We start from the raw sequence: 26,416 nt of genomic DNA on the forward strand, positions 1-26,416 counted from the left end.
GGGGCATTATGGAGGCTATCAATGCCGGATTCGAGATCGAAAATTTTGTGAGCCCCGTTTCCAAGTTTGGGGCGTGACACACATAATGTTGTCGGTCAAACCAGTGAATTATCTGTCCGATCGACAAAGACCGACAGGTCCCCTGCTCTATAGTTGTCTCTTGGCCGAAAGTCTCTATGCTATCGGTCGAACCGACACCCTATCAATCGAACCAACAATGTCTTGTTTCCTGCTCCAAACTGCACAAAATCCAAGGCAACTGCATAACAAGATAATCAAGGACCATTGTAAGAGATTCTTAGGCTTATTCTTGAACTTATCTCATGCTACTTATATACAAAAAATCTTATAATGATTCAAGATAAAAAGTTCAAAAGCTATTTATTTAAACCCTATAGAAAAAATTACCATGTTAGATAGGAAGTTATATCCCCATACTGGAGTTGAGAAATCAACTATGTCCTTTATATCTTATGAAAGCGCAATAGGTAGCTCAATGTATGTCATGCTTTATGCTGGATTGGATATTTATTATACAGTTGATATAATCAGACATTTTCATATACAATTGATATAATCAGACATTTTCATACTATCTCATTGTCAACCCATCAAGCTTATATTCCGCTATCTTAGAGATCAAGGATATGATGTTGTGTTATAAAGGCACAAATCTCGAATTTAAAAGATATTCTAATGACACTTGAATAATGACACATCTAAGAGAGTCAATTATTCGTCATGTGTGTAATTTCTAAGTTCATGGTTATCATCCATCGCACTTCCAAAGTATCAAATTTTTTCAAGATAGATTTCAAAACTAGTGCTAATTTTTCATTGCTTTTTAAATGGCGCTGGCTTTGTTCTCTTCACATATGGAACTCATTTCAAGCTACCCAGACCATCCAAATTGAGGGTACCACCGTAGATGGTTTTTGTCACTAGGATAACCTTGATCAAGTCAGATGAACATGCCACTTGTACACTATAAAAATCTCCTTATTGTTTTTAGATGTTGCAAAACTAACACCAAGATTTTGTCACTAAGATAACATTAATGAAGTGTATGTCAGCCCCATGCTGAATGCTCTGATGATCGCAACCATGTTACAGACTTGGTGTTTGTTTTTCCATTTACAATTTTAAACTGCGGAAAATAAGCCATCATTATTTACAGCATCTATTACAACTAGCCCCATCGTGTGACATTGACTGTTATGACTTTTTAATTGCTTCGACCCTAATATTGATGAAGAAATATTAAAATCCGTGAAGCCCACCGTGATGTATGTATCTGATCCACACCATCTATCCATTTTACTAGCTCGTTTTAGGGCATGAACCCAAAATATAGGCAGATCCAAAGTGCAAGTGGACTACACTACAAGAAACAAGGGGAGTTAAATGCCCACCGTTGAAAACTTCTTGTGGGCCATAGAATTTTTGGACCAAGCTGATATTTTTGTTTTCCCTTCATCTATGTCTGTGTGACTGTATGAATGGGTTAGATAAAAGATACACAACAGTGTAAGCCATAGGAAGGTTTAAGATTTCAACTGTGGATGTCATTAATCCCCTATTTCCTCTGGTGTGGTCGACATGAGCCTTCGATTAGCGTCAATTCCTAGAGCATGCTGTAAAATGAGTTGGTAAAACAGATGGATGGCGCAGGTCAACAAATACATCACAGTGGGACCCACTGATTATCCTCACCAAAATCATATCTGAGTGTACAGGTTTTCAAGACAAGTCCCCGCTATTTCCTCACCTTCCAAACTGTGGTGAAAAATAATTAGTATGACTTTACCATCATTTACAGTGGAATTTTAGAAAACAAACACCACCTGAGGGTCAATACGAGAAAATTGCCTTGAACGAGTAACTGCTACCATCGCTATTTTTGTAGAGTTCAGAATAATGAAAAAGAAAAGTTTCAAAATATCATACAACTGAAGAATTATAGAATTTAAACAATGAAAAGAAAAGTTTCAAAATATCATACAATTAGAGAATAAACTCTGGAAAGAGACTTTCCATTGTCGTGCCGAAGGTTCCCACCAGCTGAATTTTGATGGATCAATCATAGACAATTGAATGATTAGAAATGATCATGGGAGTTTTATGGCAGCCTTTAGAGTGATATCACTACCTTGCTCTATCAATTTCGCGGCTGTGGCTATCTTCATGGGGCTGAACGTTGCACATAAATTGAATATTCAATCTCTAGAAATTAAAGGTGACTTCATATTAAATGCTTGCTCAATCAAGAAAATCTTTGGTGGAATACTCAGGCCCAGGTGACTGCCAAAAATCCTTGATCACCATAAGCTAGGTCACATATACAGGGAAGCTAATGCAGCTACAGATATTTTGGCTAAAGTCCACGGAGTTGGTTTAGTCATGTCCAAGTTTTCTTGTTTTTTTTATTTTTATTTTTAAAAAAAAAAAATTATCATGTAAATATAGACCTTTTGGCATGTGTTCATGTGAAAACAGTATCTCCTGTAGGTAACTTTGTAAATATACCTTTTGCTAGCTTATGATCGAAAAAAAAAAAGTAGAGATGCCATGAAATCAACTCCAAAAATCCATGAATCTGGGGAGAGCTTGTGTCTAATAGTTAAAAGAATCGGTCCTGAAAATTTTAGACCATCTCATCATGTGAGCCCCCATGGGTGGTGAAACACCTCCCAATAGCTATCTACCGTAGTAAAGAGAACCATCGACCATTTAAATTGTGGCAAAACAGGATCCCTAGTATCTGACCCAGTTAGTTGGGATAAGGCTTTGATGGTGATGATGATAATTCTATTTGTTAATTTTCAATGTAAAAAAGGCAAGTGTACACAACTTAAGTTCATCAGCCATAGGACTATTAAAAAACAGCATCACTTGCAAAAGCCCACAAATGTTAATCCTTGAGGCTCTGTTTGGGATAAAGGAAATGTGAATTTGGTAAATCAATAAACTTTTCAAATTCATGGATTTGCTTTGTATTTAGATTAGCTTGAGGAGCATTTATGGCAATGGTAGACCATTTACTACAAAGGATAACTTCTTTTACTTTTAGAAAAGTTTCTCTTTTTGAAGATTTGCCAAGCACTCATCAGGTGCCTCCCAATCATCAAAAAAACAAAAGCTGCTGTCCAGGATTTTGCGCACATGGGAGTCCGTGGTTTTGTTCAGAAACCAAATCATTGTTATGATCCGCACTGCTACCGATGGAAGTGGCCGAGATTGGATGATCGCAACCGCTCAATCACTGACCAGAAAATGATACAAAAATTACACAGGCAGTCAACATCCAGCAGAAAATAGGCAAGCAATCAAATGGTTTAAAAGATCTCCCCATCTGCATGATTTTTCAGCACATCCCCCAGCCATGAGGACAGATCAACATTCTAGATCACACATGTTCCACACATGTCAAAATCCAGCATGCATGGGCAGATGAAAGTTTCTTTAAGCTCAGGATGGAGCCTATAATTCTCCAAATGAAATAATGGACAAGACAGATGCGGGCAACAATTTTGTAATGTCAGGTTATTATAGTTGTGTGAATCAAAACCCATGGAAACACGACATGAAATTGACAAGATAATCAGATCATAGATTCTAGCACCCTTGATGTACTAACCTAATCATAACTAACAATTAATATTTTCAAATAACCAAAAAACCACCCTCACTGTATCCATGCCTATCCACCGACAATCTACACTCTTTAATCTTCTAAATCCTACATAAACAGAAACAAGCACAGAAGACAGAAAATGGAAGAACCCCAGATGATGCTGAAACTAGCTTTTCACAACCCAAATTGCCAAAAACCCTCTTAAACACTGGAAAGCAAAGGCTGATGATTTTAAAGGGCTGATAGGAAGAACATAAACTGCGAGTGCAACATAGGACGGATATCAATCCTCCTTGCCATGAGAAAGCCTAGCCCGATGTCTGAGTTCCGCTCTTTTCCACCTGACGATAAGTTGGCATAATGAAAAAAGGGTGTTTACCTGCACAGACAGAAAATGGAGCTCAATATGCAAGGTCTTGGAAATAAGAGAGATGGAGAAGAGCAAGGAGATAATGGTCACTGACCAGGATTATGATTGAGATGAACAGAAGAGGTCCCGACCAGAGTGCTGAGAGAAATAGGCCATGTGGATCGAAGTAGTTCTGGCCAGCAAAACGTTTCCAATTGTTCCCTAGGAAACTGTTGATCTTCTCAGCAAGATAAACACCCGTCACTGCACATCACAACAGTAGTTGATCGGATGTTAGAACATTAACATAATTCAATACTCCAGTTGTATTTTTTTAATAAAATAAGACAGTTACTCGAGCATATGACTGGCCGAAATGCTATGAACACTTCATAACCCTTTTTGAGTTTTGCCAAGCACACACACGTGTGCATGCAACTCGTGCCAGCATGGCATGAGAGGTCTGAGATCAAATCCATCCATCAGAACAGCACCACTAAATTGATGCCTGGTCCAAGAATCAGGTCAATCCACTCACCAGGTGGCAAAAGTTCGCAAAACAAATGTACAGCTCTGAAAAGCTTGGTTTCCTAACCCATCCGCTTGTAAGGTCAGACCAATCTGGTGGATGGACCAGAACTCACACCTGTGAGCCATGTTGGCACATGTGTGGCGTGTACATGAGCTTTATTGTACATGCACGTGCACCTAGCAAAGCTCCTAATTTTCAATGCAATGGTTATAAAGTTTACATATAAATGTAGCTTCTTCAAGAAGTAAGTTGCTTGTTGGGTAACATGGAATCTGGAACCCGACCCCCACAGGCAAGGTAAGGTCAGACCAATCTGATGGATGGACCGGAACTCGCACCTGTGAGCCATGTTGGCACATGTATGGCGTGTACATGAGCTTTATTGTACATGCACGTGCACCTAGCAAAGCTCCTCATTTTCAATGCAATGGTTATAAAGTTTACATATAAATGTAGCTACTTCAAGAAGTTGCTTGTTGGGTAACATGGAATCTGGAACTGGACCCCCACAGGCAAGGTATGCCAAAATGGCCGTTATGTAGCGGTAACGGTGGTAACCGTTACGCGTTACAGGGCCAAAATAGCAATAACAGCTATTGCAAGGAAAAAAATGGCTCATTACGGCCCTTGTCATAACTGGCCAACATTACCCATTTGGCATACCTTGACCACGGGTGCATGAGCATGTTGACAAACATTGTCAACCTTTTGATAACATCACAAACTTCTCATCATATTTAAAAATTCGAAAAAAAAAAAAAAAAAAAACACAAACAAAAAACAAAAACAAAAACAAAATAAAATCTCATGATATTTCTGAATATTGTCAAAGTGAAAATACCATGAAGTCCTTGAGATACCTGCATGCATTTTAGGGATATATTTTTCCCTAAAGAAGGCCGCCCTCTGTACTGAGGGCCTACTTTTTTCCCAACCCCATTTTCTTATTTTTCTCTATTTATTTTTATTTTCTGCACACATCCCAAGAAAAACCCCAGGATTTGAAAACCTCCCAAAAAAATTCACATCCATGGATACCCAAAAACGAGATCTATCACAACGGACAGAGAAACAGATACCAACAAATTTCAGATTATAAACAAAGCATTTCCTGAAGTTCTACTCTTTATATCCTTCATGAATGCTTTGTGACCATGAGAAAATCATATTTTCATCTCATGGGTATGATTCTTGGTCTGTGCTCCATTGCAATCTAGATTGGTGTGCATGTATGTTACATAAGTACACCAATGAGTTGCCGAAATTTATGGAATTGTCTCAATTATTCTCAACCAATTTTCAAAAACATTTGCAAGAAAACATCATTATATTGGCAACATATAATGAATGCTTTGTGACTATAAGAAAATCATATTTTCATCTCATGGGTATGATTCTTGGTCTGTGCTCCATTGCAAACTAGATTGGTGTGCATGTATGTTACATAAGTACACCAATGAGTTGCCGAAATTTATGGAATTGTCTTAATTATTCTCAACCCATTTTCAAAAACATTTGCAAGAAAACATCATTATATTGGCAACATATAACACATTCATAACTTTTTAACATACAAATGGTAAATACTGGCAACAAAAAACATTGATTAAATTTGCATTCAGTAAGTAATTCTGACTATATGACTGCTAACATAATCAGTATAATATACGCAAATATTGTAATATAGTACAGGCTAATAAATCTTTAAAAGAAAATGTAGTGTGAACTAATGATAGCCCATCAAGCCTTCTAGTAAAGCCCACGCCCAGCCCATAAGCCCTGTTCCACATGGGCCTAGCGGTAAAGTCCAGCACCAGCCCATTATTTTGGTAGGCTCATAAACTCAGGACAGCCCGAGACGATGGGGTATAAAGTTAGGCTCAAGCCCGCCCATTATGGTTTTGGCATTGAAAGCCCATTGGCCTGCCCAGCTATAGTGTCCGCCACCTTACAATATAATGTTCTCAAACGAAAACCAGTGCTCTCAACAAAAGCATCTAGACTCATGCCTCCTTCAAGCCGACCAAAAAAAAATAGGCAGAAGAAGAAGAAGAAGACGAGAAGAAACGAAGAGAAAAAAAAAAACAGCCTGAACCAAGATCAACCATGTCTTTTTGCGATTATTAAATGCTCAAATGTATTGAATGAGACAGGTGAATCACTAAGCAAGAGATGCCCCAGCCAAGCACGAAATCAACATCAAAGAAGTGCCTATGAACGAACATCATTTAAGCATGAGCAAGATTCATCAGCACAACATGCAAAGTGTTAATAGGCAATTTGGCCCACAGCGAATATGGCATCTCTTCCAAAAGCCACCACATCTCTTCCATCTTCCTGCATCTAGCAGCTGTAGTATCTATGGAAACTATTTACTCATTATGCCAGGAAAGTGCGAGTTCTTTTGAAGCAACGTACAGATAGGTGTACTTTTAGCCAGCTTTGGTGTCTAGTTGGGAAACAAAGATAGCTGAGAGAAAATAGTCACATCTAGCATGCAAAGCTTCCCGATAGTCGCATCTAGCATGCAAAGCTTCCTGAGTTTATCTCAAATACCATTGACCCTTTCGGTAAGTTAACCTAGGCCAAAAGCCTGTGAAGAGGCTAATCCGAGTCCTTGCCACCCTCTTGTCCTATTTAGGTCGGAGAACTATCTATGGTCATGATCACCTTTTTCACTTCAAGCTAATGTGACTCTCATATTGAACTTCTGATACCCTGCTCAGGTAGTAACATTATGCATATTCAGATTTCAGCTGCATCAAAAGTGTAGACATGTTTGGTCACTGTACAATCAAAGAAACACAAAATTCGACATGGACTTTGTCAAGTTGGATTCCTTTGAGGTGACTCTTTCCAAGGATGATCATTCTTTCCCAGTGGATTCAGGTTTAGCTCCATCTTGTCCTAGGAAGTGTCTTTGAGAAAGTAAAACAAAATCCAATCTCATATTGAACCTGTTGCAACTTTTTGTGTTTTTTGCAACCAATAAAATGAAACTGGCAATCGAGTCTTCCCCTTTAATGCTGTTAGGCAAAATAGGTACAGAATGTCCTTTTCCTCCTGTTCGGTTTCTTTCTCACCATTATGTCAATGTGTTTGTAACAGGTTGCATCCAGCTACAAGAAATAAAGGAGTGAGATATTCTTCCAGCCATCTCATTGGATATATGGAGGAAAGACTGGGGATCTTTTGGAGCTTCCTCTCATCTTTTAGTTTTGACTAGAGCAATAATGCTAAACAAGTTGGATCATGCTAGACTACAACAATGCTTCAGGAGAATGTCAATTGCTAGTGCATCAATAACCTAGAGTGGCATGTGCAAACAACCATTCTCCAGAATCAAGGCGTAAGGGCATCTGGGAGGTGCCTATAAGGGGTGAGGTAAAACTCAGTTTTTGCACGTTCAGAAAGATAAAAACTGGATGAGTAAGGTACAACATTGTGCCTTGCTATGGGTCCAGCATGGAGGTGAAGCTCTTTTCTCTACAAGAAGGAATAAGATTTTCTCATTGTGGTATTACCAGTGAGCTTATGGATCAAGGATGACTCCAAATGCACTCGGATGGGAAAGGAGATTATCCTTCTCCTCGCATAACCAACAGAAGTTGTAGGAGATGGGCATCTTTTTACTTGATTAGCAATAGAGGAACTTCTCACATATATCTTTTTTTTTCCTTTTTTCCCCCTAATTTGTAAGCAACAGGCCTAGAATACTGAGTATTTGAGAGAGAGAGAGAGAGAGAGAGAGAGAGAGAGAGAGAGAGGGAGAGAGAGAGAGACGGCGCAGAAGCCTACATGCCATGAGGAACAAGAACATTTGGAAGTTGATATTCCTCCTTGAAATAATAGTCGTCAACAGCAAAGTAACATGGAATGATATTAAGCAAATCAACCAAGGTTCCTGTAGAAGCAACCAAAAAACAAAAGAGAACCAATTAGGAATAATAACTTACTGTCTGGGCACAACAAACAAGAAGAGAGGGCCAATTAGGAATGACAACTATAAGGGCACAAAACAGATCTTACAACCAGAGAATGACTAACATAGCACATTGACAAATTTACAAATATAATATCGCAACTGAACAATAAAAGATCTATCATCAAAGCATGCATTTAAAAATATGACATGAAGATTGTTAAAAGAAAAGCTCAGGTCACAGATAGAAGATAATACAAGAACAAAACATCACACAGTAATGCGTATCAGGTACCACAAACGAATATGCATTCATTCAATTCACTACTGGGTCTTTTTTTAATCGGAAACTGACAGAAGGTAAAAATACAAAATATGAAGAAATTAGATTGACTGGGTAGACAGTAGACACCAACACTGCAGTTCAATGAGTTTTAGGAAATCGTACTCATACTCTTGGTTGCATCTCAAATGACATCCTTACTGAGAGATGATGAATTGGTTGGGGAAGCAAGCACCGTATGATAGTTGATGAGGAAATCTACATTCTACTTATTGGATGCAACCCTTTCATATGCAACTCTTCACTAACATGCACTCTTTAAAAAGTGACTTGTAAATGCCCAACCAATTTACACATTCAAGTACAAATCTACAATAGCTTCATTAGCAATCAGACATTAAATGCATGGTTCGCCAACCCGATGAGTTGACCTAGGACATGTACAAGTCAACTCAGCCTGGTCACCAACTGGGTGACTGAATGGAGTTGAACCCGGATTCATCCAACTTGGGGCTGATTTGTCTGAGTCACCAAAGAGTCTCGGACTCAAAGTAGCAAAAAAAAAAAAAAAAGGATGTCGGTACATAGATTGGGAACAGTAAAAAAATAATAAAATAAAATAAAGGGAAGTCAGTGCACATAGATGGGGAACAAATATCCGCTCCCTCCCTAGACCCACTAAGTAAACAGGACTCGCACAATTCAAAAAAAGGGAAGTCAGTGCATAGATGGGGAACAGATTGATCGATCTCTCTCCCTCCGTCCCTCCCTCCCTCATCTCTACAGGCTTTGCAGTTTAAGTTGGACGAACAAGAAGAAGAAAGAAAGAAAGAAACTAGTATTTAATAGTTATTTATTTATATTTTTATTGAAAAGATAGCGTTGCAGAAGATGGGGTTGCGATTCGCGAAAGGAGTGTTATTACTTAATAATCTGGCAAGTGCGATCATTGTTAAACAGGCAACTTGTGTGCGTATCACAGCGAAAGTCCAAATAAACAGTCTGAATTGCATGACCCACTGTAGGTAGGTCATAGTGCAAGAATCAGATCAATTAAACTATCCCTAATCCCTTACTTCTGTCAACCATGTATCAACTCCCATACCCTGCCAAAGTATCAAAGATTTTCTTCAAAAGGCAAAAGCAATGATGGTTCCTCTAAAGTCGTTGTAGAAAACACTTATCCTACATGCTATTCACCTGCATGTTAAAAGAAATCGGGATTTTTTTGGAAAAAACCATCGCAACTATTGATTTCACCAAACAATGCCTCCACCCTTTTGAAGGATGGTAGTTGTCTAGTATACTTTCTCTCAGACATGTTCCCCCAATGCTGATGTCAAATGACACCTGCGAACACTATGAATCAAGGGTATGTGCCAGATGCCTCCGCATCCATTGTTGCATATGTTAATCTAGCGGAACCCATGCAGGGTGGGTCACATGTCAGAGAAATCCTCTTGTTTAGCTAGTAACGGCCAATGCGAGATTTTAGTGGAAAGTGGTCCATCAGAAGACGAATAGTTCAAGAAATGGCCCTTTCACTGTGTTCAGGGCTCGCTTAAGTCCTAAATGGGGGGTAGAGGATGTTGCAAAAGTATTTGGTAAAAACGAAAAGCCGGTGGAAATGGTGGTGCCTAGGACTAGGGATTCAAGCAAGTTGAGGAGGTTCACCTTTGTTAAATTCAGGTATTGGGAGGAGGCGAATAGAGCCATTAATATGCTCAATGGGAAAGCAGTGTAAGGCTAGAACCTTACAGTAAATCTGGCTAAATTCAAGAAGCCGATGAGAGAAGTAGATGCAAGTCCTATGTCTACTCGAGCGAACATCCCAACAAGGGCAGAAAGGTCATCTTCTCATGAGACTCAGAATCAGGATCTGGGTTCACATAGGCCAATCTCTTATTCGGCCGCAGCATCTGGTGCCTATACAGGTCAGAAGGCTAGGGCAAGTAAAGAATTGGTTAATGGCAATGAAGGTGCTAGTGAAGGAATCGTTGGTGACAGAAAGGTACTGAAATCCTTTGTGATTGGAAGAGTGGATTTTGACAGATACTCGATGGCAAATAGTCAGAAGTGGATAGCGGAACACTGGGATGTGGCTATTCAGGTGGGGATCAAGAAGATCGATTATAGCTCAATTCTAATTATCCTTCCTTCAGAGAGGGAGGCTCTTAAAATATTGCAAGAAGATGGGAAAATGGGTGTCCTGATCAGCGATATACAAAGATGGAGCGAGGAAATAGGCTCAGCAGATTGCACAATCTGGTTGAAAGTTTGCGGGGTTCCACGCCATGCATGTGAAATTGATACATTTCTTGTTCTGGGCTTGTGTTTTGGAGAGGTAAGGGAAATCAATCCAGAATCATCTACAGAGAGAAAATGGAATTGGGAAGACAGAAGTCCTTATAGACTGGTTGGTGGAGACTTCCAATCCAGTTCTCCTTATAGTTGATCAGAAATCTTTATACAGAGAAATTACGGGAGGAAGGAGACTCATCTGCAGGCACAGATACAGGGTGGCAAGATCGCTCAAAGGCAGAAATGACCTGGAAGGAGGGACGACCATGCTTTGGAGATGCCACGTGAGGAAGAACAGTTGAAGGAGAAGAAGATGACATGGACAGAAATCAACCATGTGGAGAACTGAGATGGAAGAAAGGCCTGATAAGGCATATGGCGCAGAGCACTGAGGCATGAAGAATGTGTAGGCCTGCAGGGGGAAGCTGGAGGAAGGAGTCTAAATGCAAAAAACACTTACTGTTCATAAAAGGGGGCGAATTAGGTGTCATGCCAGAGTCATTCTCATCTCCCTAGGAAAAGTTGTCGCCCTCTTGGTATAGGGATAAAGCAGTGGAGAGGTGACATGTTGGCAGAATAGGGGCAAGATGGCTCTTAAGAAGAGTATATTTTTTTTGCGAGATAAAGGGAGATGGCAAAATGAGATGTCGAACCAATACTCTCGATGGCGAGAAATGGGTATCAGTTTCGAAGAATCGTATCAAATTGGGGCATGAAACAGCATAGTTGAGAAAAAGACCACTGAAGCTGAGAAGAATGCCACCGTAAGTGCCAGTTTTAACTTCAGAATGGCGTGCCTTGCCATAGGAAGGCTAAATCACGGGCCAGATACTCTTTCATCGATTTAATCTGATCAGGTTTACTAGGTGCAGTAGCAATGGTCTCAGAGAAGGATGGGCTCAAAGAGAACGATGGTCGGAACTTCACAATTTTGAAGCGCCTGCCAGATGGAAACACAGAACCACAGATCGCAACGGAAGATATGGTAGACATTTGTAACATTGATATAGTTGAAAACAGAGCTAACATAGGCAGAGACTCAGTTCATTAGTCGACAGGAACAGGAGCTCAGTGCGAAATGGGATCTCCCAAGACCCCATCCTCTTCAGATTCTCAATCCATATCGTTGCAATCCAAAGACCAATTGGATTTGCCAATTCCATTCAGATCAGTTCCATGGTCAAAATCACAAAAATGAGTTGGTTTCAAAGGTAGTGGACAATGTGGAAAGCAACCAGTTGTGATAAAAAGAGATAAGAGATTCTACAGAAAATCTAAGGAAAACCTGGACACATCAGATCAGAAAATAATCTGGATTTGGAGGAGTTAAGCAGAGGGGGTCAGGCAGAGTTCGATAGTTAGAGAGAGAGAGAGAGAGAGAGAGAGAGAGAGAGAGAGCGGGGGGGTAGCATCCAGGCACCAAACTCAAGCAATTGCGAAAAAGAGGGCTGGAAATCAGAAGGATAAGAAGGGAAACCACTGGGCACATGTTCAGTTTGGGAAGTGGTGCAGTAAGAAACAGCCAACAGCGGCATTGTCGTTGACGGAGGCACGGCAGAGGAGAAAGGACGGATCACCTGCTGATCTTTGATCCAACAAAACTATGCCAGAAGAATGGGATACAGATTGACTGGCACAAAAGCTCAAAGTTGTAAATGAAGGTCATCTCATGGAATGCCCACGGTCTTAGTGGAAGAGACCATAGGAGGGCAGTGAAAGATTTGTTGTGTAGACACAAGGCAAATATTGCACTTCTTCAAGAATCAAAGTTAGAGGAGGTTTCAGGTTGTATAGCTAATGAGCTGTGGGAATTGCCAAGCAAGAATTATGCCCTTCTGCCCTCTTTTTGTGTGTGCGGGAGGGAGGGTGAATTGCTTTATGGAATGATGATTTGGTGACATTTTCATAAGAGTATAAGGGATCCTATTCTCTGTCTCCGAGATGCCATAGGATCGGTGAAGATTTCATGTGGGCACTTACAGCTATGAATGGTCTAAACAAATCTAGGTTAAGAAGTAAATTTTGGAAGGAATTATCTGAGAAAAATAGGTGGAATTTTCATTGGTGCATCAGTGAAGATTTCAATACATTCCAGCTTGAATATGAGAAGTTGGAAAGAAGTATAATTACAACTTCCATGAGGAAGCTCACTGAGCTTGTGGATACTAACAACCTCATTGATCTCTCTCTAAGCATGGGCTGCATTACTTGGTCAAATAACCAAGAATGGCTCGTCGTGCGCAAGCTTGACAGGTTCTTATTTCCCTGAGTGAGAAAACCATTTCTTGCGGTGGTGCAATAGCCTCTCCCGCAGGCGATGTCAGACCACACTCCCATTTGCCTTGAATTGTCAGGCATTTTGAGCAATCCATCTCCCTTTCAATTCTAAAATTGGTGGGTAAAGCAACCTGGGTTTGTGGAGACGATTAGAGGGTGGCAGAATAATCCCGCGGTTAAAGGATGGGCCAGGTTTCAAATCACGAAAAAAGTTGCAGTCCATAAAATCCAGATTGAAGGATTGGAATAAAGTCACCTATGGGGCTGACGAAAGGGAAAAGGAACTCAGTCAGCATTATTAGTGACGTGGGGGGGTTGTTTTGCTGGAAGATAGGGAAGCTACTCACGGAATCCTCTTAAGTTTGAATATCAACAGATCCTAAAAAGGGAAGAAGCTAGTTAGGCAAAAGTCATGGGCTATACAGCTAAATGATGGTAATACCGTAATGGAAATACTAGTTCGTTCCACAAGATAGCCAATGGTCAGCGAAGAGCAAATCACATTCATAAAATTCGTGTCCAAGATGATAATATTGAAGACTTGCCCATGGTGAGAGATGCAATCACGGACTTTCGCAAGCGCCTATATTCCAAAGAGGGTTGCCTGAGGCCAAAGCTTGACGGCCTTCCTTTGAGCAGATTTCCAATTCATAAGCTGTTTGGCTTGAGAGGGAATTCACTGAACAGGAGGTTAGGAAGGTGGCTTGGGATATGGATAGAGATAAGGTGCCATGTCCAAATGGGTTTTCTCTTGTATTCTTTCAAGAATGTCAGGAAATCATAAACGATGATATCATGTGCTATATTAAGGAGTTTCATAATGAAGTATATTGCGCCCAAGGTGTTCCGTAACGATAACGGTGGCCGTAACGGCCACCACTGTTACCTTTACGATACGGGGCATAACGGCTGTTATGGCCCTATAACGGCCGTTACGGTCTCTCCTTTTTATTTTTTTTATTTATTGAAAAAACCTCCGAAAAACCTGTATCTTCCCCGTAATGTTGATTAAAAAGAATGAAAAACATATATATATATATATATATATATATATATATATATATATATATATATATATATATATATCCCGTAATAGACCATTACGGGGCTATTATAGCCTTTATAGGAGATGTAACATGCCGTTAATGGCAATTACGGGCTATTTTTTTCCATAACGGTTGTTACGGCCATTACAACCCCGTAACATGTATCGGTTGCCACCGTTACCTTTACGTAACGGCCTTTACGGTCTCGTAACGGCCTTTACGGCACACCATGATTGCGTCATGGTGTGCCATAAAGGCCGTTACATAAAGGTAACGGTGGTAACCATTACACGTTACGGGGTCGTAACGGCCGTAACAGCCGTTATGGAAAAAAATGACTCGTAATTGCCATTAACGGCACATTACGTCCCCTATAAAGGCCATAATAGCCCTGTAATGATCTATTACAAGACAAACACATGTTTTTCATACTTTTTAATCAACGCTATGGGGCAGATACTGGTTTTTCGGAGGTTTTTCAATAAATAAAAAAATAAAAAAGAGAGACCGTAACGGCCGTTACGGGGCCATAACAGCCGTTATGCCCCATATCATAAAGGTAACGGTGGTGGCCGTTACGGCCACCGTTACCGTTACGGAACACCTTGTATTGCGTAATGGCCTCAATGAGATTTTCACGTTAATTCCTAAAATTGAGGATGCTTCTAACATTAAAGATTATAGGCTCTCGATGAGGCTAAGAGAGGTCCTTGGATTGGTGTTTTCGCCATTTTAAGGGACTTTTGTGAAAAAGAGACAAATCTTGGATTGTATATTGGTAGCCAATGAAGTAACTGACTCATGAAAGAGTAGGGAGAAAGAATTTCTTTGCAAGGTGGACATGGAAAAGGCTTATGACCATGTCAACTGGGAGTTTTGCTTTATGTCATGAATAGAATGGGTTACGGAAACAAATGGATCTCTTGGATTAAGGAATGTATTCGCACGGCCTCTTTCTCCATTCTACTCAACGGATCTCTCATGGGATTCTTTGGGAGTTCTAGAGGGTTGCAGCAAGGAGATCCCTTATCCCTCTTATTCTTTGTTGTGGTGGTGGAAGGCTTCAGTCTTGTTATGGAGAAAGGTTAGGACCATGGGTTGGTGAGAGGTTTTGATACCAGTAGCCCAGAGATGAGAGTCTCCCACCTCCATTTTGTGGATGATACTCTCACTTTATGTGAGGCCACTAGGAATCAAATGAAATATATTAAAGGGGTATTGTGGTGCTTTGAAACGGTGTCTGAACTAAGGATTAATATGAGGAAAAGTGTGTTAACGGGGGTAGCATCGGAAGAAGGAGAGGCGGATTCCCTAGTCGGGGTGTTGGGGGGTGTGGGCTATCTAGTTGATCAACTTCCAATGGGGTGTTTTTGTCTTCCAATTGGGGGAAGTGCAAAAGTCCCCTCTTTTTGGGATATGGTCATTAACTGGATTGAGAAGAAGCTGGCTAAATGGAAGAAGTCTTATGTTTCTCCATGTGGTAGAATTTGCCTCATTAAAGCTGCCCTTTCAAACCTCCGGTGTATTATCTCTCTTTTTAAGATGCCAAGCAAGGTGGCTAAGAAGGTTGAAAAGAAAGAAAGAAAGAAATTTTCTGCAAGAAGGCCGTGAAGAGGGGCACAAGTTCCACCTTGTCAATTGAAAAGAGGTGCAAAATTCAAGGGAGGGCTTGGGCTAGGAAGAACAAAGGACAAGAATTTGCTCTCCTAGCTAAATAGTGGTGGAGATTTGGAGATGAGAAAGAAGCATTGTGGAGAGAGGTTGTTTATAGAAAATATAACGATTAGGGGGAAGGTGATTAGTTCCAGAATTTGGTAGTGAACCTCAGGACGGGGGATCCTATGCGTGGAAGGAGATAAGTCGCATCAGTAGGACATCCGTCAAAATGGTAATCAAATCCCAAAAAAGGTGAGAATGTTGATTGATGGTGTAGATGGTGGAGGGTGCAAAATTAGATTCTAGAAAGACATTGGTTAGGGGGTTCAAATTTGGCTAAGGAGTTCCCTTCATTATTCTCTCGTAGTTGACAAAGAGAAGAAAGTGGGAGATTACTATGAATTTCTAAGGGGCTCTATGGTGTGGAACGTCTCATTCTAGAGCAATGTTTTTAATAGCGATTGTAGCATAGCATGTAGCATATAGCATAACTATAACGCCACATAGCACATGCAAACAACACAAATCCGGTGTAGCACATTGATGCAAGACAATTAACCACTTGCTCTAAAAGCTCGAACTAATAGAGCATGGCGAATTAATCCATTCATCTCATAGCCCAAGCCCCACATCACATGGGTTAAGACCTCGGCCAAAACCCCCTCGTGGGCCCCACATCACATGAGTATTGCCTCACACGAGCCACCCGCCTCACACGAGCCACCTGCCTCACTCGGGCTGCCCACCCCGAGTGTATCCCTGCATCCCACAGGCTACGCGACTCAAGACCGGTGTGAAAATGCCCCTGCATTAATCACCCCCGGTGAGGAGTCTCGAACACAAGACATCCCGCTCGGATACCACTTTGATGCAGGACAATTAACCACTTATTCTAAAAGCTCGAACTGATAAAGCATAGTGAATTAATCCCCTTATGTCATAGCCCAGGCCCCACATCGCATGAATTAGGACCTCGGCCAAACCCCGCTTGTGGGCCCCACATCGCATGGGTACCGCCTCACATGAGCCACCCACCTCACACGGGCCGCCCACCCCAAGTGCATCCCTGCATCTCATAGGCTACCCCGCTTGAGCCCAGTGTGAAAATGCCCCTGCATTATATATACTCTCTAGTGTGCAGCATTTACTATACATAGCATTGCGTGGAGCATAAGTTGAAATTTCTCAAGTTTTTGGGTAAGTAATTGCTATGTTAGTTCGCCGTGTATTTGAAAATGGAGGTGACTCCTCCTCACATTTTGCGCTAAAGTACAGCAATCCAAGCCATCCAAATCGTGGGTCCTATTATGGATGGAGCATGTCTCTAGAATCACACCTATTTAACAATCGTAATAATCTATAGAGCCATGCCACGTGTACAGCTGAAGAGTAACTACCATTTTAAATAGTGTAAAACTAACAAAGGCTAGCTTTTACAAAACAAAAGGCTTCGGAAGAGGGCTTTCAAAAGCCCTAACCTTATCAACCGAAATACACCTCTAGCCCCAAAAAATCTGTCTATTCGACTCTCTCAATCCAAAGAACCATTCGAGATGAAAATCTAGGGCATTCATAGACCTTCTAGGAAGATCTTTCGGCTAAAATTTTCTAGGCATTGGAGCCCAAATGAAGAAAAAGTTCTAGATTCTCCCATTTCTTGTCCATAAGGCTGTAGAGATCACACTTTGGAGATTTTTTTTATTTTTATTTTTTGGTTCACTTAAAGCTAGATAGAGGTATGTTTCTAACTTTGACTCTCAGTTATTTATTTATTTTTATTCTTTTAGGATTTTTTGACATTTTTTCTTTCTTTTTTTTTCTTAAGAAAGGCCGGTTCTATGCAGCATTGTAGAATAAGCATGTTCTACCACTTGTTGTGTGGGGCCTACTATGGTTTTTGAGTGGCCATTCATTTTTATGGTGTGGCCCACAAGATGATTGGATATGCTTGATTTCTTCTTCTCTATGGTGGTTGTTGATTGTTTTCTATTTTGTGGCTCAGTATCAAACTTGTACAATCCGGCAGGGTTGATCTAACCATCATGTGGGCCACCACGCTACAATGAAGGGTGAGTGTCCATTATTTCTATTGTGGCCCACCTTAATGCAACTAAATCAAGGAAGAAATTAATTGCAATAAGTTTTAACATACCAAACTAAATGTTCGAATCACTAAAGAGAAAAGATGCAATGAGAGCAAGCTTAACAATCCTCTAGTCTATACTTGAGATCAATACATCCCTCTCTCCAAAACATTACCATAGAGATTTCTCAAAAAAGACCACATTACCTTAGAGAAACAAGAGAACTTGCTCAAAGAAAATATCATTCAACTGTGTTTTATTCTATAGGGCCTATGCCTTTCTTATAATGAGTGCTTACAAGATTTCCTCTTTGAGACGATCTGTGACTAGAGATCTCTAAAATATGAAAATCCTCAAGCAAGAAAATCTACGAATACTTATTTCCTAACAACATAGAGATCTCTAAAATAGGAAAGCACCTAAACAAGAAAATCATATTTATTTCCTAAATAAGAGATTTTCCTAACATAGGAATATGATAGAAAGGAACACAAGAACAAACTAAAAAGGAAAGTGGGCCTTATTCTTGTGCACATGTGTGGAGAGTGAAAGTGTGGGATGTGGAGCGATTGCATCAATTCCCCCCGGCTTGGAAAAACCTGGCTCCATCAAGTTAATGGCAATATACTCCTCATAGAGCTCCAAGTTGATGCGCTTGAAGTCATCTTCTAAGATCCACGTGCTATCAGATCTCGGTCAACCTTTCAACTGGACGAGAAACTTCTAATTCCCTCCTTGGCGTATGAAAATTATTTGATTGTTCAACACATCTTCAATGATTTCTTTGAGCTGGTGCAACACCATGTCTAAGATAAATTATAAGGTCTTCCACATTGAAATGGGGTTGATCTTCATTTTGGGTAAAAGCTCAATCAAACATGCATTATCACCTAGCTTCTTCAAAATATGATAAGGACCTGCTTTTTGTAGTGGAGCTTTGTATAAGAGCCCACTAGAAAACTCTTAGGTTTGAGTTGTATCATGACCTTATTTCCTTCTTAAAAGTCTGCAAAATTGTCGTCAAACATCTGCATGCCCTTTGAAATTTTCATTACTAAGGGTGATCTTTCACCAAACTTCTTCATATATTAATATGTCATGCAAAAGCTTAAGTATCCTCGCTCAATTGAGTCGCAATAGGTTATCGAGGTCGCATGCTTGTCACAATTTCGAAAGGAAAGTCCCATAGTGCGATTCACAAAACTATCATAGGCAAACTCAGCTTGTGATAGCACAATGTCCTATGAGCTGATGTGATTAGCAACCAAACACTAAAGCAGATTTCCAAGACTGCGTCCGACAACCTCAATCTACACATTGTGAATGATAAGCACTTCAGAACTTTAATTTAGCTCCCATCTTAGACCACAAGGTGCGCCAGAACTAGCTCATGAACTTAGCATCACGATCAAACGCAACAATTCTGGGAACACCATGTAAATAAAATAAAATAAAATAAATAAATAAATAAAAACCCACCTCTTTAAAGAAAACATTGGCGATGTGTAAGGCATATGATGTCTTCTTAAAAAATGAAATGGGCCTCGTTAAAAAACCTATCAACCACAACGTAAATAGAGCCATAGCCACATTATCTTAGGCAATCCCAATACGAAATTCATGCTAATGTCTTCCCATGGAGGATACGGCACAGGCAATCGAGTATAAATACCAATATTCTCTGGTTGCTACCTTTGCCTAGTTAGCACACTCGACAGTGATGAACAATAATTCTGACCTTTTCTTCAAACTTGGTGAATAGAAACAATCCTCAACTAGAGTTGAAGCAACCACCGAGGCCACCTAAATGAAGCCCCCGTTTAACAAGCTTTTGCAAGGAGCTTTTAGGAAGACACAACCTCATATCATAGAATAAGTATCCATTGTGCAGGCTGTATTAGGGTACTCGGTGCCTAAACTAGCAGAGTGTTGAAAATACCTTTTTCCAAAATCATCATCTGTTGGGTCACCTCTTTAAAGTTCCTCGAACCTAACAAAGAAGACTAATAAGGTAGATAATAGATGTGATTTTCGGCTAAGGGAGTCTGTTACCTTATTTTTACATTGCCCGATCCTTCAGGTTGAATGTGACCTCCTAAATATAAACACTACTTAGCGTGCCTTGCGCTCAACTTCTTCTGAGAAATTAAATAACACAATTCCTCATGATTAGAAGAAAGCGCAAATCCCCGATGAATGAGGTTATGATGCCAATGTTTAAAAGCTTGTACAACAGCATAAAATTCCATGTCGTATGTAGAACATTTCTTCTGTGCCTCATTGAGATTTTCGGTAAAGAACGCCATCGGATGTCCTTCCTAACTAAGGACACCTCTTAAGCCTATGTAGGATGCATCACATGCAACTTCCAACACCTTTTCAAAATCAGAAAGCCTAAGAATTAGAGCTTCCGTCATTTTTCACTTGATTTCTTGAAATGCCTTTGTTGTTGCTTTGGTCCACTTAAATGGAATGGCCTTCATACATTCAATAAAGGGCTCCATGATAGAATTAAAGCTCCGGATAAACCCTCAATAAAACATTAGTATCCCATGAAAATTCCAAATCAAATGAATATTCATGGGAGTAGGCCAGCTGACAATAGCCCTTATCTTTCCAGGATCAGCCCTCATGCCTTTTTGTTGAAATGACAAACCCCAGAAAGACCTTACTAAAACTCATGAAGGTACACTTCTTCAAATTGATATAGAGTTTCTCGGGCGTAATACTTCCTAATTAGCAAAGATGGATCAAATGATTTTCTCATACACGACTATTAGATGAGGATGTCGTCAAAGTACACAAAGACAAACATGCTTATAAATTGTTGTAGAATTTAAGCAATCACCCTCATAAATGTACTGAGTGCATTTGTCAAGTCAAAAGGCATGACTAGCCGCTCATACAATCCATCCTTTATTTTAAAAGTGATCTTCCATTCATCCCTAAGATGAATTCTTATCTATGATACCCGCTTCGCAAATCAATTTTCGAAGAGATTGAAGCTTTTGCCATCATGTTCAGCATATCATCTAGGCATGGAATTGAAAAACAGTACTTAACCGTTATCTTTTTTTAAGATATTGTTATTTTATTAATGGTGCTACTGCCACCACACATCCGCCAACTACATTCCTTCTTCGATGTCAATAATGTTGGCACGGCACACAGACTGAGGCTATCATGGATGAAACCTTTGGCTAGCAATTCCTCCACTTGTCGACAAACCTCTACATATTCTGTCAGGTTCATTCGGTATATTGGGAGATTGGGTAATGGCACTCCGAGTATCGAATCCATTGCGTGTTGAATGTCATACTGGGTGAAAGCTCACTGAGTAGTTCATCAGGGGCCAAATCCTAAAATTGAGAGAGAATGTCCTAAATATCAAGTGGTTGGACAAAAACATCATCCGTTGGTTCAGTCTTACATCCTACCAAAGCATACGTGATTCCCTATTTTCGACTTTCCTACATAAATTGAGCCATTCTCAACACCGTGGAAGCCAACTTGGTCTCTTGGTGTTCCTCATCTCTCATGGGTTTGAGTGATAGGCTTTCCTTCGTACATAAATTTGTATGTCTTAAAACCCTTATGAAACACATCCGTGTTGAATATCCATAAGCACCCCAATAATACATACATACATACATACATACATACATATGTATATATAGCGGTAGTGTGTTATGTAGCATTTAGCCCTGTGTAGCGTGTAGCATAAACAGCGTAGCGTAAGCTACACAATACTTCTATTTTTTAATTTAAAAATAGGAAAAACATGATAAATAGTAAGAAAAAAAAAATACTTGAAAGATGATTCATTTTTCAAGTATAAGTATGTTAAAAAAAATATATTAATTATCACTTATCAAAAGCCAATCGAGATATATAAAGTTATAAATCAAATCAAATAATTATCACATCAACAGCTTTCTAAGAAAACCACTTTAATTAATAGTCTAATTGAAACTACTAGTCACAACTCACAGGTATGAAAAAGAAATAAAAAAATCTGATAGATTAAAAGTATTAAGTACAATACCGATATCATCAATACAAAGAGGAGCTTTCGAAAACCCTCTTTCGAAACCCTTTCTCTTTTAGTTTAGTTTTAAAGGTTTTTTTATTGTGTGAGTTTCACACTGACTTTAACAAAGAATCACCACCATTTTAAGTGAATGTAAACAGAGAAAGGTTTGGTTTTAACTTTATATTTTAAGGTTTTCATGATGTAAGTTTTACACCATTTTAACAAACAAAGCTAAAAAACCTTTTTAAAAAAATAAAATAAAAATAAAAAATAAAAAAATAAAAAACATTGTAGTGTATGATATGAACACTACACGCTACAGAGCTATAGCGTACGCTACAGGGGATTTACACTATTTAGCTATGCTACGAGCGCTATTTGAACCACACAAATATTTGTGTGTGTAACTTTTGCTGGAATGATGTCACACCAAAGTAATTGTTCGTAACAACCCAAGGAAAAGTTCATTAAACACCCCTTGGTTGCAAGGATGAATGTATCATTCACCCATGCAATCTTGTACAGCTTGGGATGCTTACGAGTTTTCAACTTCAACTCGTCTACCATGCCTTGTGAGGCCACATACACACTATTGGCTCCTTCAACAATGACCTTAACACGATACTCATGTATCTATGGAAAATATTGGTTCTCAACCAGTTTTCTTGGGCCTCCTCTTTTGACATCATCAGAATTGTCTTAACCACAAATGATAACTTATTTCCTTAAGGCCATTTATGCCTTCCTCGGGTTCTTGATCATAATCTTCTAGATCACTTTGATGTTCACCTTCCACTAAGTCTGCAACAAAGTTCTCTTTATACCATTCACCCTTTTGTCCTTCGCAAAACTGAAGATTGCGAGAAGGACATTGTTGCATAGTGCCTATGAGCACCACACTTGAAACAAGTGTTGGTCGAGCATCCCCAAGTTGTCGCAACAAAGTTTCACTTTATGTCACCGCTTCGGGAATAAGGGATTAGAGGCAAAGTTCTGGCCAAATTTGACTAGTTGAACAACAAGTAAACAACAGGCATGGTTTAGTACAATTTGAGATTGAGATAGAGTGATGGCTTAAGTGAGATAAAGATAGAGTCATGGCTTAAGTGAGATGGAGACAATATATGGCCTATGGTGGAAGGACTGAATTAATTGGCTAGTTTAGGGAATTGAGTGTAAGTTTGGAATGAAAATTAGGACAGAATTTGTTGGGGGAAAAAAGATAGGGGAAGAGGAGAAAAGTATCTTCTAAGAGCAAAACTTGCTCTGATACCAAAATAATGCAACTACATCAAGGAAGAAACTAATTGCAATAAGATTCAACATACCAGACTGAAAATTCGAATCACAAAAGAAAAGATGCAATGTCCGTGATCAAGCTCAACAATACTCTAGTCTTATAATAGAGATCACTACTTCCCCCTCTCCAACACATTACCATAGAGAAATAAGAGAACTTGATCAAAGAAAATTCCATTCAATTGTGTTTTGTTCCATAGGGCTTATGTCTTATTTATAATGAGTGCTTACAAGATTTCCTCTTGGAGACAATCTCTAACATAATATAAGTAATCTAAAAAGAGGATCCCTTTAAGCAAGAAAATCTAATGAGACTTATTTCCTAACATAAAGATCTCTAAAATAGGAAAGCATTTAAACAAGAAAATCTAATAATACTTACTTCCTAGAAAATATCCTAACATTGAAATATGAAAGAAAGGAAATTAGGAACAACCTAATAAAAAGGAAAGCGGACATTTTCTTATGCACGTGTGTGGAGCATGCACGTGTGGGACGTGGGGCAATTGCATCACACTTGATGATTAGATAGATCTAATTTTTGCGACATCCCATCATCACAATTGGGCTCACTTGATGTGTGAGTTGGACGGCATCATAGCAATGGCATACACAGTTACACACAATAAGCCCCATAGTCAATTGCATAACATTTACACATTTTGAACATGATTTTACTTGAAAAATGAAGCGTATTTTTTCTAGGCTTTTTTTTGCTATTTTTAATATTTCCATATTTTTCCTATTATTTTACCCAATTTTCTTCTTTTTTTTAACACCTTTTACATTCTACACATGATATGTATATTGTATGCATGTTCTCAATTGATGATATCATAATATGCAATTACTATTCATGGTGTGTATTGATGGCAAATGGATTATTGATGGGTTTTCAATTTCTTTATGCATTTATTTATATTTTTTCAGATGTTTTCAATTTTTTTAGAAATTTATAAATTAAAAAAAATAATAAAAAATAAAAATAAAAACTCTTACCATTTATGAAACAATATGCAATTCAACCGCTGTTACAATATGCGACACAATAACAATTTGACAACATTGATGTAGACCTAATTGTTTATGCAACCTAACCAAAAAGTTACTTTGAGAAAATGATAGTGCTCCCACTGATTTCTCCGACTGAATATGGACCACTCATTATTTCAGTTTTAACCATGAGTTTGACAGTCATAATTTGGAGGTTAGGAATATGGCTATCAATGGGAAAGGCAAAGTAATACCTAGGCCTGGGCCCATGACAGGCCAAAACAAACAGGCCTGAGCCTGGCCCATGATAATGTGCACAGCACGAGTGCAACCACCCACTTTATGCTAGAACTGGGTTATTCATTAAGTGTGCCATATCATGCATGATCTATGAGAAAAATGCTTAAAACAGGCTAGGCCAGGCTCTTAGAAAAGCCTGAGCCAGCCTGATTACTGAGCAGGCTCAAAGTTTACACCCAGGTCTGGCCCTCAGGTCTATTATTCCAGCCCAAGCCCAGCCCACTGAAAGCCCTAGTTAGGATTGCTCCATCAGTTTGATTTTCAAGATATGCTCCACCCACGATGTGCCACACAATTTGGGTGGTCTGGATATAGATAAGGGTCACATTTGAGGAAAATGAGTATCTGCCGATTTCGAATTGGTGCTGCACTATTTATGATTAGCGGGTAAAAATGTTTGCAACTTCGCATACATTGTTGTATGTGAACTTTCACATACAGCACTTGCGTTCCCACCAGCCATGCGAACATCAGCTGCAGAACAAATATTGCTCAAAGAAAAATCAGCCCAATCAGCTCATCAGTTAGGCCACAAGTATGCATTGAACAAAACCACCGAATGTGCAATGGTTACAATGATGTAGCTGGTCTTATCAGTTGAAAATCCTGGTTTCCACTTCAAGAGATCTGTATGGTGTGGCCCACCTTCTTAACGGATCGGATTTTCTACACAAGTGACATGTTGGTGGGAAGAAAGCATTACATGTGAAAATTTGCATACAGCGGTGTGGGTGAACGATTTTCTTTTCAGGCGAAGATATGATCGAACGAAAGTGCGAAACCCACCCTTCGAGGGAAATTTGTGCAAATCGCCGTAGCATTACTCATTCTATAACTAACAATCAATTTCCAGTAGATTTCAACATATCATGACCAAAAAACAAACTCCATTCTGTAAAATCAAAAAAAGGAAAACATAAATAATAACAAGATTTCGAAAGATTTTAAGATTACAACAGAAAAAGGAAAAGGATCGAGAGAGAGATGAGACGTACTTTCCAATTGATGGCGTGGAAGAAGCCGATGAAATTTTCGTAAGCAGGTTGGAATCCAGTGCGGAGTTCGGCGGTGAATTTCTCGATGAGATCTGCCATCTGATCCATGTGATCGTTCATTGCAGATCTCAGATCTTCCATCGCAGAAACCCTATCGAGAGATAGAAAAAGAGAGATGAGAATGGGAATCTCAATCGATTTCACTCTACATTCCCCGAGAGAAGATCCAATCTTCACGGTGGATACGAACTCTTCCTTTCTCTGTAGCTCTCACCGCCTGAAATGGCGCATCAAACGTACGCACGTGCGATCGGTGGCAATACGTGTGGAGCGCGGATAAATCCACGCACAAGTCTACATGTCAATAGGACGCAGATTGGGAAGCGGACTGGCTGGTGTACCACACACCAGCTATATAGCTGATGTAGGTACGTGTCGTGCGAAGACGAGCGCTGACGCTCCTCGAGCTCTTAGTTGTACGAACGGTTCAAAGGAGATCAAAGTTACAGGGCCCCCAAAAGGATGTATTTATTATATCCACACCGTTCATCAATTTTACGAGATATTTTTAGAGCTTGAATCAAAAATTAATTATATCCAAAGCTCAACTGGACGACACCACAAATAGCAATGGGGAGAATGACTTTAACCGTTAAAACATTCGTATTGCCCACCATAACACGTTTATTTTCCATCCAATCTATTCATGAGG

General features: G+C 39.6%; 1 protein-coding gene across 1 annotated transcript; it reads right to left on the bottom strand.

The window, feature by feature from the left end:
• Nucleotides 1-3,523: 3,523 nt before the first annotated feature.
• Nucleotides 3,524-26,022, bottom strand: LOC131237408 (uncharacterized). The gene is made up of 4 exons (XM_058235144.1): nucleotides 25,705-26,022; nucleotides 8,314-8,419; nucleotides 4,099-4,247; nucleotides 3,524-4,013 (listed from the first exon to the last, which is right to left on the bottom strand). Exons 1-4 carry the CDS (start codon nucleotides 25,843-25,845, stop codon nucleotides 3,918-3,920), a joined length of 492 nt encoding a protein of 163 aa, XP_058091127.1. The 5' UTR covers nucleotides 25,846-26,022; the 3' UTR covers nucleotides 3,524-3,917.
• Between the last annotated feature and the right edge of the window lie 394 nt (nucleotides 26,023-26,416).

The sequence above is a fragment of the Magnolia sinica genome, chromosome 2 (assembly GCF_029962835.1).
Source record: "Magnolia sinica isolate HGM2019 chromosome 2, MsV1, whole genome shotgun sequence".
Classification (NCBI taxonomy): Eukaryota; Viridiplantae; Streptophyta; class Magnoliopsida; order Magnoliales; family Magnoliaceae; genus Magnolia; species Magnolia sinica.